Genomic DNA, 17,226 nt, shown 5'->3' with positions numbered 1-17,226 from the left:
ATTTAGGGTTAGGCTTACATAAAGTTGAGGAACGAAAAAAAAAATCAGAGAAAAGAAGACGAGAGAGAATTTTAGGGTTTATGATTTGGGGAAAAATTGGGGAAAATAAAAGGGACAAAAATCGAAATTGAAAGAGGGATTTAGGGTTTTAGGAGAGAGAAAATGAAAGAAATGAAATAGACGTGAGTTATTAGGAGAAAGAAATAGAAAGTGGAATTGAAAAATAAAAAAGAATGGGTACCCATTCTAAATCCTTTAAAGCCCATTTAAAATCCTTAAAAGCCCTTACCCAGCCCTACTAATAAATAACCCATCTGAAACCCATTCAAAAACTAAAAAAAACAACCCTAACCCTTTTATTGATGGGCTGGGCTCGGGCTGCCATTGGGCACCCGGCCTAGTGAACACCTCTACTGGTGATTAATATATGTGGTTATGTTTTCCCCTCAAAAAAAAAAAAAAAAAAAAAAAGAATTAGAAATTTCTCGCTCCCAATTGTATATGCAATCGAGAGTACCGACACATTCAACTTCTCTACCTACCCACACACTCGCAGTCTATCTCTGATTCCTCTCGGCTCTCGCGAAATCTCTAATTCTCCAGGTTAACACTTTGATTGATTGTTCTTCTTATAAATAACTAGATCTATAATCTCCACTATTCTAAATGAAAATTATTGCTATGTCGTTTTATCAATTTTTTTGTTATACATGTTAGGTAAGGTTTCCTTTTTAATCAATAGTACTGAACTACTGATCATTAATCAACAAATTTTAGTACATTTTTGATAATGTAACTATTTGATGGAGTATATTTGTTGAATTATACTCCATTTCTTAGAATTTGCTGTGATTATAAGGGAAATTCCATCTCTCTCTTCATATCAGAGTACAGATTTCATTCCTGTTTTCTTTTCCATCTAAAAAGTTCGATTTTGGATTTCGTTTTTCCGGCGTTAGTTCAAATTACTTTTGGAGGAAAGAAATTGTAGACGATTCCAAAATAATGAAGGTTTGTTGAGGACTAATTTCTCTATATATTGTTAGTTTATAGATTAAAATTTTGTAGTTTAGTAGTTTACAATTATATATTTGATGCAGAACCGTTCAAATTAGGATTATTGATTCTTATATCTACATTGTCATATTCTCATATTTTGGAAAAATGTATAAAGTTGCATCTTAGCACATAATGTAAATTGCAGATTGCTATAGCTTGTTGAGTGTGCTAAATCGAGTATATTTGATCTTGTAGCGTATTCAAATTGCGAATTTTGGTGTCATTTTGCGATCTTTAGATCTGCTTCATTTGATTATTCATGCCATTGTTTTTATGCGGTTGTTATTGTTTGTTTCATGAATGAATTTCTGGGTATAACTTGTTAATTCATGTTTGTTTGTTTCATGGAACTAATGATAACAAAATTTATGTTAGAATTTGTAGATGGGCATATTTTCATGTCATTGTTCACTTGTTGATTATTTCATCAGATTAATTTTTTAAGTGTTGTCATCCCTGGGCCTGACAGACCTGATCTTAGCACATAATGTGAACTAACTGCAGATTACTTGCTATAGCTGGTTAAGTGTGTTAAATCGGGTATATTTGATCTTGTAGCGTATTCAGTTTGGGAATTTTTTTGGCGAGAGAAGCTGAAAATATGGAATCTTCAACTGCACTGTATACCCAACTTAAGGAAGCACAGCCGTTCTTCGTGATGGCGGGTCCTAATGTAATCGAGTCGGAAGAGCATATTATGAAGATGGCTAAGCACATAAAGGCAATAACTACGAAACTCGGAGTGCCTCTCATCTTTAAGTCCAGCTTCGACAAAGCGAACAGAACGTCTTCAAAATCATTCAGGGGTCCTGGAATGGCTGAAGGTTTAAAAATCCTTGAAAAAGTGAAAGTAGCTTATGATCTCCCTATAGTGACTGATGTGCATGAAAGCATTCAGTGTGAATCTGTGGGTAAAGTTGCTGATGTGATCCAGATCCCGGCTTTCTTATGCCGTCAGACAGACCTCTTGGTGGCAGCAGCCAAAACAGGGAAAATCATTAATATTAAGAAAGGCCAAATGTGTGCTACTACTGTTATGGTGAACTCTGCTGAGAAAGTCCGAGGTGCAGGGAACCAAAATGTGATGGTTTGTGAGAGAGGGACTATGTTTGGGTACAATGACTTGATTGTGGATCCCCGGAATTTGGAATGGATGAGAGAAGCTAATTGCCCTGTTGTAGCTGATATTACACATTCACTACAACAGCCTGCTGGGAGAAAGTTGGATGGTGGAGGTGTTGCTAGTGGAGGGTTCCGAGAGTTAATCCCGTGTATTGCAAGGACAGCTGTTGCAGTCGGAGTTGATGGAATTTTCATGGAGGTGCACGATGACCCGTTAAGTGCACCAGTTGATGGGCCCACACAATGGCCTCTTCGTCATTTGGAGGAGTTGCTTGAGGAGCTGATTGCTATTGCTAAAGTAAGCAAGGGGAAACAACAGTTTGCCATCGATCTGACTCCATTTCGCGATTAGGGACACCTTTTGAGTATTGGTATGTAACCTTAGCTCATCCTTTCATTTTCTATGTAGAATTGAGATTGTCCAAATGCTATTCTATAAAGTCTGGTAAGTGGTAACCAAATTAAGCTATCATTTGTTGAGAGCTTTACTCGCTTCATGGACTTTGAAATTGATTTGTTGCTTGAAATTTATTACTAGTACTGGGTAACTGTTTGAGAGGATAGTCTCTTAGGATTATCGGTGAAGGCCAAACTATGTATTACTATAATGTACTTATCAATGAAGTGTTGTTTATCTAGCACACACAAGTGTAATGGGCTTATTCTCACCCAATAACATCTTTTACCACCCCTTCCCTACTTCGACGAGGACTTGAACCCGGGGCATGCCCTTGGAAGAAGGGAGAGCCGACTTCACTATTGTTTTGTGATATAGTGTAAACTAGCCTTCATATGCACACGATGCGTGCGTTAATTTCAAAATTTGTTATTCTATTAGATACTCCATTCGTACTTTATTTATGATTAAACTTAAATGTGAAAAATTCAACAGTTAGATGAATTTAGATATATTAATTCGCTAATGTAAAAAAATAAAAAGGTTGTGAGTGATTGTTAACATTAATTTTTTGTGAATGAATATTGAACTGAAAAAACAAAAATAATGAGTTGGTTTAACTGAATTAAAGAATATCAAAGGATGTAAGAATATCAAAGGATGTGAATGTTCAGACTTTTCATGTGCACTTTATGTATGCCATCTTTTTTTATGAGGTATAAATATTTTGTCCATTTAATTTTTGATTGAAGTATTTGATGCATATACCATTTTAAACTTGTTTTAAATGGCAAGTTGGAATGAGAATTTTTAAATGATTTGTTTTTGTAATTTTTTTCATTCTATTAATTAGATCATTAAGGGTATTTTAGTCACTTCAAAAGAGGACACCACACCTCCTCCCTTGGCTTATATAATAGAGATATGTGCTTTTTTTGGTCATTTATACTTTCTTGCAGTCTCAAATGCAATATCTCTTAAAGTACATTTTAGTAAAATTCTAGAATGTTCAATATTTTGACAATAGAAACTAGCAAGATCTCACGTGACTATATATGTTTTAAATGCAATCAAAGTTTTGAATCTCTGACTACATGGAAGTGCTATATTATTAGGGTGCGTTCTCTTCAACTTATTGACCCTGAACTTATTTGAACTGAACTTATTGAACCTAAATTGAACTTATTGGAACTTATTAAACCTGATTGGACATGATTCAATTTATTGGACCTGATTGAACTTGATTGGAACTTATTAAACCTTATAGGCCCTGATTGAAACTTATTAGATCTTATTGGATATGATTGAAACTTATTAGACCTTATTGGACATGATTGAAACTTATTAGATCTTATTGGACCTGATTGAAACTTATTAGACTTTATTGGACCTGATTGAAACTTATTTGACTTTATTTGACCATGATTATAATATTTTTTAATAATAATATAATTAACTAATAGTATCAAATAATAAACAATAATACAAGTATAATACTATACATTGTGGTACTTTAATAAAAATTCTAATAATAACATAATCAGCTAATAGTAATATGAATAATAAAATAATAGACAATAATACAAATATTTAATAAAATAATGGACAATAATACAAGTATAATACTATATAATCATTGTGGTACTTTAATTAAAATTCTAATAATAACATAATCAGCTAATAGAGATATGAATAATAAAATAATGGACAATAATACAAATGTTTATTGAACATTGACTATTTGGACCTTATTGGACCTGATTAGACCTGATTGAAACTTATTGCACGTGATTAGAATTTTTTGGACCTTATTAGACTTGATTGAAACTTATTGCACTTGATTAGAACTTATTGGACCTTATTAGACCTGATTGGAACTTATTACCTTGATTGGACCTGAGTGCAACTTATCTGAACTTATCTAAACTTATTGGACCTAAAACTTAATTTTTAAAGTTGAGGAGAACGCACCCTTAGTCTATTAGTATTCCCTTCATCCATATTGAATTGCATTGAAAAAATTTAAATTACACTTGACAATTATTTTCGGAGTGATGGAGAATAATGTGGAGTATTATCAAGACCCCAAAACGTGATTGATATTGCCATAAAAGTAGACCCAAAAAAAATCATGATTATAAGAGCTAGCTAAGACTGTGACATTGAAGCTTCTTCTCCACCCAAGAAGGAGACAACACAGTTCTTGCCTCGTACCCTGAAGAATTTCCTTCCTCCATATCATCATCTCCATTGTTGTGAGTTCCAGAAGAATTCTTCATTTCTTGCAACACCTTAACTCTCCACACCTTAAACATTTGATCCAAGCTAGCACTATACACCAAGAAACGCATCCCAACCGCATTCTTTGGTAAGAAAGGTGCCAAGCATCTCACAGGCCTTTGATGCCCTTCAAGAACTGCTAGACACTCATGACTAAATCTTCCACTATCTCTCCTCCAAATCCGAATCGTCGCGTCCTCAGATCCGCTGATCACCAAATTCTCTAGGGCCACTAAACATAGAACAGCAAACTGATGCCCTTCTATGAACCCACCATGATTATACTTAAGGGGAGTATATTGCATCCAGAAATTTATACATCCATCGGAAGATCCTGAATACAAGATGCTGCTTTCTGATGGTGACACACTTAAGGTCATAGCATAAATAGCGTTTGTTTGGAAATTAAGGACATTGACGAGAGTATGAGACACATATGGCCTTGACCACATTTTTACTGTTCCATCAAATGAGCTAGTAAAAATGCAGCCACTTTGTTGGTTAATCACTATATCAGTAATTTTGTTTGCATGAGCAGTAAAAGTGTCAACACACTTCCTCTCATTTAACATCCAAGCTTTGACAGTTGTGTCGAATGAACCAGTATATAAAATCCGTTCAACATGGTAATAAGCCATGCTAGAGATAATGTCCTTATATTGTGGGACAATTGGCCTACAGGAGTATTTATTGAAATGGCTAGAACTAGGTAGGGTGGTGACCTTTCTAGGTTTTAAGTCACCACTACTAGCTCTCAAATTCCAGATTCTAAGTTTGTGATCCTTATGCGAGGTGAAGAACATGTCACCATGGGCTACCATGGCTCGGTTTTCGCCCGAGCTTGTTTGGATGTAGCCTTTTACATGACAGTCGAGGGATTGCCATACATGGATGCGGGTGCTGCTCGACCCAGTTAATACTAGGTTTCCAGATATATTAATGGAGCTGATGGTGCCGCCATGATGAAAAGAGGATATGCAACAATAGAAAAGGGAAGGATGAGAGGGGGTTAACGAAGGTGAACGGCACCAAGATGATTCAAGGGTTTGAGACTGTACTGATGGCTGGTGAGATATTAGGGTTAATGGAATTGTTGCCATGCAAAAGAGGGGAAGAGTTGGAGAGGCAAGGGAAACTGTGTGATGCATCTTCTTCTGTAATTTCATCTTCAAAGAAGCTACAAAGAGTGTTTTTTCTGTCACTGAATTGGTAATTCATGGCAAGAGGAAGTTGGGTTGGAACTGGCAATGGAGGAGGGGGGGATTTAAACATGCAAGATCATGCATTGAATCATCGACAATAAGTTGGTTAAACATTATAACTCCTAGCTAATGCACTTCAATGATGTGTTAAATAAGAACAATGTCAACGAACCATTGACAATGAGGGCAATAATATATTGGTGAAGCATATCACCACAACTAATGAAAAGACTAATTCTATGTAATCAAGTCGAACATAATAAGAGTCAACATTGCTCAGTGTAGGTTTTATTGTGATGGTACGAAGGGTTTTACTACCAAGCGTGCTAGAAATGCATTCAAGTTACATGGTGATATGGCAAAAATAAGTGTACTCCATCTTTTTTGTTTTAAAATAAAGTTCATGTATTTTGGAAGTTCAAGTTCATGTTCATGTTACTTTATTTGTAAAATATCCCAACTTAGTCGTGTGATCTACATGTACGGATGTACCTTCCACTAAATACGTCTCTTTATCCAAAAATTATTAAAAGAGACGGACTAATTTTAATCTAAAAGTAAACTTAGGGCCTGTTCTCCCCAGCTTATTTTCAGTTCAGTTCAGTTCAGTTCAGTTCAGTTCAGTTCAGCTCTAATAAGTTCAGTTCAGTTCAGTTCAGCTCCAATAAGTTCAGTTCAGTTCAGTTCAGCTCCAATAAGTTCAGTTCAGTTCAGATCAGTTCAGTTCAGTTCAGATCAGTTCAGTTCAGTTCAGTTCAGTTCAGCTCTATTCTTTTATAACCATTTTGTTAAATATTATTATTATTATGTTGGTATAATTTATTTTACTAATTACTATTATTATTATTATTTAAATATACTTCCTCCGTTTCAAAATAAGTGCAACATTTGCATAGTGTTTACTATTCACAGTTTAAACTTTAATTAGCTTTGGTGATTTACATTTTAGGAAAAACATAGTCATGTGGGATCTTGTTAGATTCGTCTGAATGTGAATTTTTTTAATATCAACTTTTTATAATTTTTACTTATTGATAATTGAAGAAATTAATGGTTAAACATGAACGTGAAAACAAGAAGTGTTGCACTTATTTAGAAACAGAGGAAGTATATCATTACTATTAAGTATTATTATTATTATTATTATTATTATTATTATTGTTGTTGTTGTTTCTATATATTTTTTTTATTATAGCTTTACTAATTATTATTATATTATTATTAGGAGGAACATGGTTTAGGTCAAAGCACAAATAAACCCACTTTTTTTAGCCCATAAACCAATCAAATCGCGTCAAGACGGTTTATGATGTAATTTTGCGGTCCAACCCAATCATTATTTTTATATATAAATATTTTTAAATTATTAATAATCTAATTATTAAAATAGTAATATTAATTTACTTCTTAGATATTATTGTTATTATATATCATCGTCAAGTATTAATATATTAATACAAATAATATAAAATAATTATTATTAATTATCATTACTATCATTAATTATTATTATTATTAATTTATGATTATTAATATTATTTATTTATAACTATCATTTAAAGATATTCAAAATACTACTATTATTATTATTCATTATTATTACTTATCATTATAATTATTATTTAATATTCATATTATTATTGTTTAAAATATTATTTATATATTTATTACATTCAGTTTATTTCAATGTAATATAATTCAATTCAATTTAATTCAGTTCAGTTCAGTTCAGTTCAGTTCAGTTCAGTTCAGTTCAGTTCAGTTCAGTTCAGTTCAGTTCAGTTCAGCTCTGATAAGTTCAGTTCAGTTCAGTTCAGCTCCGATAAGTTCAGTTCAGTTCAGTTCAGCTTTGATAAGTTCAGTTCAGTTCTCAGTTAGTTTGAGGAGAGAGAGGCCCTTAGTACTAAATACATTAAATTAGTCATCAAAAAAAAGTAACCTAGTCACTATTGGGATAATTTTCTTTTTAATATTAGGCTTATCATTGCCTAATTTTAATTCAAAAGTAAGTGGTTTCTCAAAAGACAAACTCCTCTTTATCTAACACACTTTCTTTTCATACTACGTGATGTGGACTTTTTTTTTTTTTTTTGACATCGAGAAAATTTGCATTAATTAAAACTGGAGTACATAATGCTAATACAACCAAACAATAATAAGAGCTTTATTAACTCGTACATACTTTAATAAGAAAACACAAACTATTATGTGTCCAGTCCAAAAGCGGTTTGCATTGAGCGACGACAGGTGAGGTTGGGTTATATGTCTTGATTAAAAAGACCTGATAGAAGAAGGAGCCTGTTGTGATACGAAACTCTGACAAATTTCAGGATCATTGGCTCTATCTATCTTTGTCATAGGAAACCCATAACCTTTTACCGCCCACCGATCACTGCTAACGAACATCCAAGCACATCCATACACAAAAAAGCAAGGATTATTGGATCTGGAAGATACTGAACTATTTAAACTTAAACATAAAATGAACATTAAACAAACTAAAAACACAAATACTAAATGCATATGAGCACGCGACAAAGACGCAAACCGTGGAGGGGGAAGGGGAAACTTGACCAAAACAGGGGAGAGGGAAGAGGAACTCGACGAAGATAAGGGAGGGTAACGGGGGTGGGGAACACGGGGAGGGGGTGTAGACCTACCAAATGTAAGAATCCAACGGGGGAGGGGGACGCGAAGGGATTGGACAGTAGCCACTACTACGAACTCGACATTGGAGGGGGAAGGGAGGGCAACGAACAAATAGGGGAGAGGGAAAGTGAGGCCCACGAACAAACAGGGGATGGGGACTCAACGAGACACTAATCGCTGCTACGAACTCAACAGGGGAGGGGGAAGGGGAGACCGATGACCTAACAAGGGATGGAGGGAGGGCGGAGATTCGAGAAAGGAACCCTACCTACCCTACGACGAAGAAGAACAATAACACAAACAACGACAAAGAAAGCGGGGATGGGAACAACGGTAAGGGGGACGATAGGGAAGCTGCGTAAACTACTAGGGGGATAGGCTCGCCGGCGAGGATGAGAAGCCAGCCACCAGCGAGCCTAGGGAGGCGGCTGTAGTAAGTGTTTGGTTTGGGGTTTGGCTCGGAGATTTTTTAGAGAGAGAAGGGAGTTTTTTCGCGATAGTGTTTTTTCTTCTTCTTCTGATGTGGACCCCTCAGGCCTCAACTAACTCTTACTTTGAACCACATTTGTTCATTGTTACGCTTATTGTATCTATCAAAAAGCCTAAACGCTAATACTAGTCTATCTATATTAATATATTAAAAGACGTGCTTAAGTAAGTCTACGTGCCATGTGACACTTTTCATTTGGTCGTTTCATTCCATGTCATCAATATACATTAACAAAATTAGCAAAATGCTATGTTTGAGATTCGAAGGTCACTTAAATTGTAGGAAAGAAATTTTGGTGAGGTGGGTTCTACCTTGGGAAGGTTGGGTGAGGTTAAACACAGATGGGGTTTTGTGTGGTAACCCTGTTGAGGCTGGTGTAGGAGGTAAAATCCATCGGTATAGAGGCGAAATTCACAAAATGTTTGCATTCAACTGTTGAATATATATTCGTGTACCAACGCAGAACACCTAGCATTTTTGCGTGGCCTAGCTATAGTGTGAAATGTGGGACATAGAAATGATCAACATGTTGATTCGGGAGTTATGGTTCGTTGTTTGGTTGAATCAATCACCCCTTTCTCTCTTTACTTTCACATTATCAATAAATGCAAGGCTTTGATCCTTCGCTCCGATTGGGAAGTTACAATTCAACATTGCTATAAAGAAGCAAACCGAGCAGTGGACTGGTTAGCTAACTATGGTGTTGGATTTTCTCTTAAGTTGGTGATTCTTGAGCCATCCCCGGTAGGTTTTTGTGCTTAAATTGAGCTGTGTGGTTATAGCTTGGAAGGTTTATTATTTTATGTTTCCTGTTTTCCCCTTTCGTTTGTTTGTTATTTCCTTTTCCACTGTTACTACTATGTTGTATTTCTTCTTGGGGCCTTTCCCCTCTTTCTCACCAAAAACATAAACATAAACATAAACAAGATAACTAACTGGCCTAACAAAACAAAAAAAAAAGTTGGATATCGTTTTTGAGTTTCTTTTTCCTCCCCCCAAACAAATAGTCAAATACTCCTATACATCGCCACCAACATATATTATTGCCCACGTACAAATAGGCCCAAAGAAAAAATAAAGCTACTGAATTTACATGTTTATGACCAACGAAACCAAATCAAAATTTGAAAGCATCACAATAATGAAGTTTCACGCAAACCACCTTTCATCATAAAAATTAAGGCGTATTAATTAATAGTTAATGAGTGTGCCGCAGGCTAATAAATTTGTAATGAAATTCAAAGCTGGACAACCAGTTGTTTTGGTAGTTTTTTTTTTTTTTTTTAATAGGAAAAAGGCAGTTTGTTTGGTAGTTGGCACTAAATTTGGTAATTATTTATATGAGTTAATTAGTAATTTTGCTTGGAAAATCTTGAGCAAATGTCCAGAATCCAGAGTAATATTCCTTGACGTCTAACTATTTTATTCTTTATAAATTTTGCTATGGTTTAATATCATTTAGGGACCTTTGGTTCATATAGTGATATGAGTTTGGAATCAGGATTAAAATCAAGGTGGTTTAGATTTAAAACTTGATACTTAATACCATGCGTTTGGTTTTATTTAGGAATGAAATATTATTTTTTATTTGATATCTAGAGATATTGGTATGATGCATGTCAACCTCCCCTTTGAGTTTCTAAACCCTATACCTTATTGAAGTATGTGTTTTAAATCTATCAATTTATTAAACAGACACTAGGTATGAGTTTGTTCATTCTAAACCCATATCTCATATGAGAATCATATGAACCAAACGCTAAGTGATTAGTTAGTAGTAATAAGTTGCGTTGGGTTGGGTTTATGATCGGGTCAATGATAAATCGGGTTGAAAATCTACTAAATTTAAAATGATATATATAAGGGTTATGCTATATGCAGCCCTTAGGGTTGCATATAAAACATAAATACACTACTTAAAATGGAAATAAGTTGTGAATTTATGGACTATTTTTTTTTGACCAAATTGAAAAGCTAAAAGCTAGTAAAATAACCAGACGACAAGAGAGTATTAAAAAAAAACCCTAGCCCTCTCTTTTTTTTTCTCTCTAAAACCCTAGCCTCCTCTACCCCTTCTTCATCAGTTAAGGGCTGCCATAGATGATTTCATCCATAGTAAGCCCCTTTTGCACTTTTATTTTCAGTTTTTATTTCATTTTCTTGTTTTGTTGAGTAAATCAGTATCTCTTTATGAGATTTGTTCAAACCCTATTATGGGGTTTTTAGTCTCTGTTGTGGAGATCTCCTTCTCCCCTGTAGGAGTTGTGAGTGTAATTTTTTTGTTTTTAAGTATGAGAAATTATTCTTATTGGTTGAAGTTCGAGACTCAACATGAAGGTATTGGAATCTCGGATGCGGTTAACATGGTTCAATCAAGAATGCTCTTCCCAAACTATGTCAGAATGATAAATTTCCTCATCAATAGCTGTTTGATTCAGCAAATACAAGGGGGTTGCGCTGTATTGCTCGATTTGGTTCATTATAGTTTATTCGAGGACGAATTTGATTTAATCTTGTTTAATTGTATCTTGTTTTTCTTTAATATCTATTGTAGATGTCGTTTGACCTTTAATTAATGAAATTTCTCTTTCAAAAAAAAAAAAAGTGAATTTATGGAAATTTTTTGCATCAAGCGATATAATAAATGATAAATAATGTAACTTATTTTCATTTTTAGCTTCTTATATATAGCCTACGGGCTACAACTGCATATAGCCTTTTCCTGTTTTTAGTTCACAAGTTGAAAACTCAACTGTAATATGACTAATTTATTAAGTCGAGTTACCAGTCTAAATTCTACACATGTATCATCATAATTCATAGGCAAAGTAGCTTTGAAAATCACCAGGTAATAAAGTGTATTTAATGGGAGAAGAATATCACCTTGTGATTGTGATTGTTTTATTGGGTTTTAAATGACTGATATCATATGCTTTATTATTCTGTTGCCCACCCACTTCACAGGGGCTTATGCCACGACTATATTCCAATTGGACCCGGATTGCGCACTTGGATTTGGTGGGTTAGTGTCTCAACAAATTCTTTTCCATACAGTAAGATTTGAACTCGAGAATCTCACAAGTATATGAAGCCGTTTACCTCTTGGACCAACCCCGCGTTGGCGCCTCAAGCTTCCCACCGGGCCGACCACCAGCTTTCCAAAAAGAAGGGGAGGGCAGGTCCATTAGAAGGAGGAGGGTGCGTGGCCTTGGATCATAGCTAAAAAAGGCCAATTGCTATCTGAATAACTAAAGATTCTCGTTTGGAAGGTAGCAACATAGAGGAGGGGGATCTGAGTTCTCTCCTTGTCCACTATTTTCGAGTACTTTTTTTATTAGGAAAGATTATTGGTTCGAAGACGAACTTTTGCTAGGCTAGTACACCAGTTCAGAAATTGGGTAACAGTCTAGAAGTAAACTACCAACATATTGTTAGGATGAGGATTCGAACCCGGACAATGCCCTGGAATTCGAGGTGGTGTTCCACTAAGGCTCCGTTTGGTAGAGCGTAAAATATTTTCAGTGTAAAATGATTTTCATGGAAAACAATTTATAATGGAAAATACAATTCCAAAATTAGTTTTCCGTTGTTTGGTTACATGTAAGAAAAATGAGAAAATGAAAGGAAAATGAAAGGGAAAGTAAGGAGGTAGTGAGAGGAGTGTACAAGAGAGATAAGGAAAATAGTTTTCCCTTCATTTTGAAAGGAAAATGGTTTTCCATCATTGGGAGAGTAATTTTACCCCAAAGGAAAATGGTTTTACACTCTTTTCCCAACCAAACAATGTAAAACTAAATATAGAGGAAAATAGTTTTCCGGGAAAACATTTTACACCCTACCAAACGGAGCCTAAGTTGCTACCTCTTCTTTACTTACGGGTACTTATAATTTTTATTATTAATATTTTATTTTGAAAAATAATATACCAAATATCATTTAGTTTAAAGGTTAAGATTTTAGTATATAAAGTATACTTGAAGTCACGGAATCAAGTCATATACAATACATGTACTTTTTTTTTGTTGTATATAAATTACTTGTAGTAAAATAATATAAGGGAGAACATCACGTGACACTGTTTATTAGTTAAAAACGCCTATATATATGTATGTATAGAAGTGAGTTCATATGAGAATGCGTACTTTAACATGAGAAATGAGAATGAATTTTACGCGCTATAACTCTTGATGAACAAGTGATGCAACTCTAATGAAAAAGTAATGTAACTCTAAAAAAAAGAATATTAGAAAAGAAAATTCAATTTTTTTTTTTGGCACATAATATTTATGGGGGGTATAACTCTAATAAACAAGTGTTGTAACTCTAATCCAATCGTGTGGTTGAGATTCATTCTCAATTCTCACATAAGAAGCATTCTCATGTGATCTCTCTTATTTTGTTTGGTTTGCTAAACGAGTAAAACGACGCCCGAGGATTTCTTAGTAACGCCTTAAATACGTATAATATACGGTATTTTTTCATTTTTAGATTTTCTCTCTTCTTCCTTCACTTTCCCTCCCTCTCTTCTTCCACATCACCATTGAGCACCGGTAGGGCTGTTCAGAGTGCGGTCTGGACCGCACCAAACCGCAACCCAAACCGTTTTTTTGCGGTTTGGGTTGGTTTGCGGTTTTAAAATTGCGGTTTGGGTTATGATTTCAAGCAAACCGTGGTTTGCGGTTTGGGTTGGGTTTTAATTTTTGTAAACCAAAACCGCACCGCAAACTGCAATTTTATATTTTTTTTTTTAAAAAAAATTTAAATACGCTTGCCAAGGCGACATACAAGTGTAAAACTGAAAAAAAAAGTTTGAGGTAAAGAACTTTAACACTTTTGATAAATTATTATTTATGTTTAATTATGAAGTCAACTTCATATCTATTTGGACTCTTATTAACAATTTTTTTTAGTCTTAGATTACACAATTAATGTCGCGGAGGAGAAAATGGTTAAACCGCAAACCAAATCGCACCAAACCGTTTTGCGCGGTTCGGTTTGGGTTGGTTTGGGCAAAAGTGCGGTGCGGTTTGGGTTGGAAAAATGTCAAACCGTATATTTGCGGTTTGGGTTGGGTTGCATCCCAAACCGCACCAACCCAAACCGCGAACATCCCTAAGCACCGGTGCAACACACCACCACCGCCGTACCCCCACACCCTCCCCTCATTTGTTTTATTCATTTACAGTGAACTTTTTTTTAAAAAAAAAAAAGGCAGGCGCCCCACCACTGGTGGAGGCGTTCATGGCAGGCGCTCCACCACATGGTGAGGCGCCTGCCATGGACGCCTCCACCAATGATATGGCGTCCACCATGAACTCCCCACCACATGGTGAGGCGCCTACCATGGACGCCTCCATCGGTGGTGGGACGTCCATGGTGGACGCCTCCACCGGTGGTGGGACGTCCATGGTGGACGCCTGCCTTTTTTCAAAAAAAAATCAGAAAAAAGGGGGCGTCCACCAAGGACGCTCCACCACGGGGCCCCCTTGTTTTAATTTTTTTTTAAATGCAGAAATAATAGAGAGAAGGGGGTGGTCGTGGTGTGTCGGGGTACGATGGTGGTGGTGTGTCGAGGTATGGTGGTGGTGGTGGTGCCGTGGAGAAGAAGAAGGTGGTGGTACGGTGTGGCGGGAACTTTTGAAATTGGAGGAGGAAAAGGGGTTAGTGAAGTGAGTCAAGGGGAGGAGAGAGAAAAGAGATGCAAGTATATAAATATGATATAAAAATACTGTATTTAAGACGTTATTAGGAAATTCTAGAGTGTTGTTTAGCAAAACTCGTTCAAATTGGTAACGGATAATAAATGGAGGTAATAACAACTTTTTAGGTGCATTTGCAAGAGATACCTAGCATGTTACTCCATGACTACAATGAATCAATGATCAGTCTAAGGATCAAGCACAAAACACCATGGCTACATCACTTTATCCAAGTAATTGCCACTTGCCAGTCCACACTATAATTAGACTTTTCAAACATTTCATCTTAGCCCATTAATGTAATTGAAGTTAAAGGTGGGAAAAAAGCTGAAATCTAGAGTGCGCGAATAGATAAATAAGCATTCAAATATGATGATTTATGAGCCTGATCAAATATTATTGGCCTATGCTGCAAGTCTGCTCATAGTCTTTCTTAATTTCTTCCTAAATGCATGCATGCTGCATAGGACTGTCCAATTAAAGGATTTATGATATTATTGGAATAATTAACAAAGCAGTAATTTATTTCATGTCTAGATGTCATTGGTAGACTGCAGAGTGTTTAATTTGGAGTAAAACTCAGAAACACTCATCAATTCTTTGAGTATGTATAGAAGGAATTAGCTACTATAGAGTATGGAAAAACCATTTTCTACCCACGGGTAGACTACCATCATAGATAGTATATACTTGTGATTAGTTACCTGTGAAAATTATCTCCATTTTCTTGTGCACTGGATCAGCAGCAAAAGGTATTAGATGTAGTATATAGCAGCGCAGGCGCAGCCATAAGATAACAAGAGTTATATACTCATGTTGACCGATAATTTTTTTTTAAATGGGAATGAGGAAATCTATCTATACTAATATATTAAAAGGCGTTCATAAGAATGTTATCTAAGGTTCTAATACAAATGCTCTATTTTCATGTTAAACCCCTCAACTTTAAAAAATATATTGTGTGGTTAGAAGGTATCGAATACGTGACCTTTGAAAGGGAAAGTGAAAGCTTAACCATTTGATCCAATATAACATCATCGTTTAATATTTCAAAATAAAATATAATAAGGTCTTGTAATTGTATCTCATTAAAAGACTACATAAGTAGTTGGATACCTAACACATTAATGATAATGATAGTAGACATAAATTCTTACTCCAATTTCTTGTATCCTTCAAATTATGAAGTTAATTTTTTCCTCAAAAGACACAAATTTACGAAAAGAAACAATCCGGGGCATCGCCCGGCACAGTCACTAATTATTATTAATAAAACGCCATACGGCTTCTACAATCATAATAACCCTTATGTAAAAGATAATCTAAAATATCACTATGAAAGTTGTCATCCACACTACTGATGATGTAGACGCTTCAAAACCATTGTCGTGATATGGTAATCATTCCAACCATAATCGATTTTAGATGACTCTATGTTGACCAATATTTTATTTTACTAATATATGATGACAAATGTAAGTTTACTTGGTGTTGGGTTATGAAGATTTTTCATGTTTTTAGTTATGTCAAGGAATGTAGCTTTCTTAATACTAGTAGAATTATATGTCATTCATTTCTATAATCTATTTATGGCACACTTTTAAAGAAGGGGAACTTTAAAAAAATTACTTTTTAATCAATTTTTTTTCATAAAACTAATTTTTTAAAAATTTCTTTCAGAAAACTATCTTATATAATAAATTTGTTTGAATATATTTTATTCTATCATAAATGGGTTTGATCACTAATAATTGAGTCACCATAAATTGCTATTTTTCCTCTCCTATTGTTTCTCTCTTCTTTTCTCGCTACTCAATCAACAACAATACTTAGGGCGATTGTGATTTATTGTTTAGTATTAAATATAAACGTAACATGTATATTGATAGGAATATGTTATATAAGGTAGTTTTTTGAAAGAAAATTTTTAAAAGGTAGTTTTTTGAAAAATGTTGGTTATAAAAGGTAGTTTTTTAAAATTTTTCCTTAAAGAAATGGAATAAAAGAGTGAGTTTGGTCTTTAATACCCATGTTATATACTCCTTCCGTTTCGTTTTAATTTACTCATTTCACTTTGGGGGGGGGGGGAAACCAAGGAGGAAGTACAAAAGTATGAGAGAGATACTGAAAAGTGAGAGAGATAAACACTAGTAAAAAAAAGGACGATTTCCGTCCCACCAAGTGCGTCGCACTAAAACGAAAACGACGCAAAAACCTAATCTGCATCGCACGTGAGCTAGAGTGCGATGCAAAACAACTGCTCACAAGCACCAGATACGAGCCATATGCGTCAGATCCTCATGAAGTGCGACGCATATAGCTCAGATA

At 35.0% G+C, this 17,226-nt stretch overlaps 2 protein-coding genes across 4 annotated transcripts; one reads left to right on the top strand and one right to left on the bottom strand.

Annotated features, from left to right (window-relative positions):
• Positions 1–453: 453 nt before the first annotated feature.
• On the top strand, positions 454–2,822 carry LOC104885309 (2-dehydro-3-deoxyphosphooctonate aldolase 1). Of its 3 annotated transcripts, none has more exons than XM_010670006.3 (2): positions 454–603; positions 1,618–2,822. In XM_010670006.3, exon 2 carries the CDS (start codon positions 1,661–1,663, stop codon positions 2,531–2,533), a length of 873 nt encoding a protein of 290 aa, XP_010668308.1. In that variant the 5' UTR covers positions 454–603; positions 1,618–1,660; the 3' UTR covers positions 2,534–2,822. The 3 variants fall into 3 exon arrangements, with proteins under 3 accessions (XP_010668308.1, XP_010668317.1, XP_019102765.1); XM_010670015.4 differs by having other exon boundaries at positions 464–603; positions 1,627–2,822; XM_019247220.2 differs by having other exon boundaries at positions 468–603; positions 1,564–2,822.
• Positions 2,823–4,722: 1,900 nt separating this feature from the next.
• Positions 4,723–6,240, bottom strand: LOC104885325 (protein JINGUBANG). The gene is given in 2 exon segments (XM_019248122.3): positions 4,723–5,922; positions 5,924–6,240. Coding segments are annotated over 2 exon segments (1,407 nt in total). The 5' UTR covers positions 6,131–6,240.
• Between the last annotated feature and the right edge of the window lie 10,986 nt (positions 6,241–17,226).

Source organism: Beta vulgaris, chromosome 2 (genome assembly GCF_026745355.1).
Source record: "Beta vulgaris subsp. vulgaris cultivar EL10 chromosome 2, EL10.2, whole genome shotgun sequence".
NCBI classification, from domain to species: domain Eukaryota; kingdom Viridiplantae; phylum Streptophyta; class Magnoliopsida; order Caryophyllales; family Amaranthaceae; genus Beta; species Beta vulgaris.
Note: the sequence above shows the minus strand (reverse complement) of the source record. Positions and strands in the feature narration are given on the sequence as shown.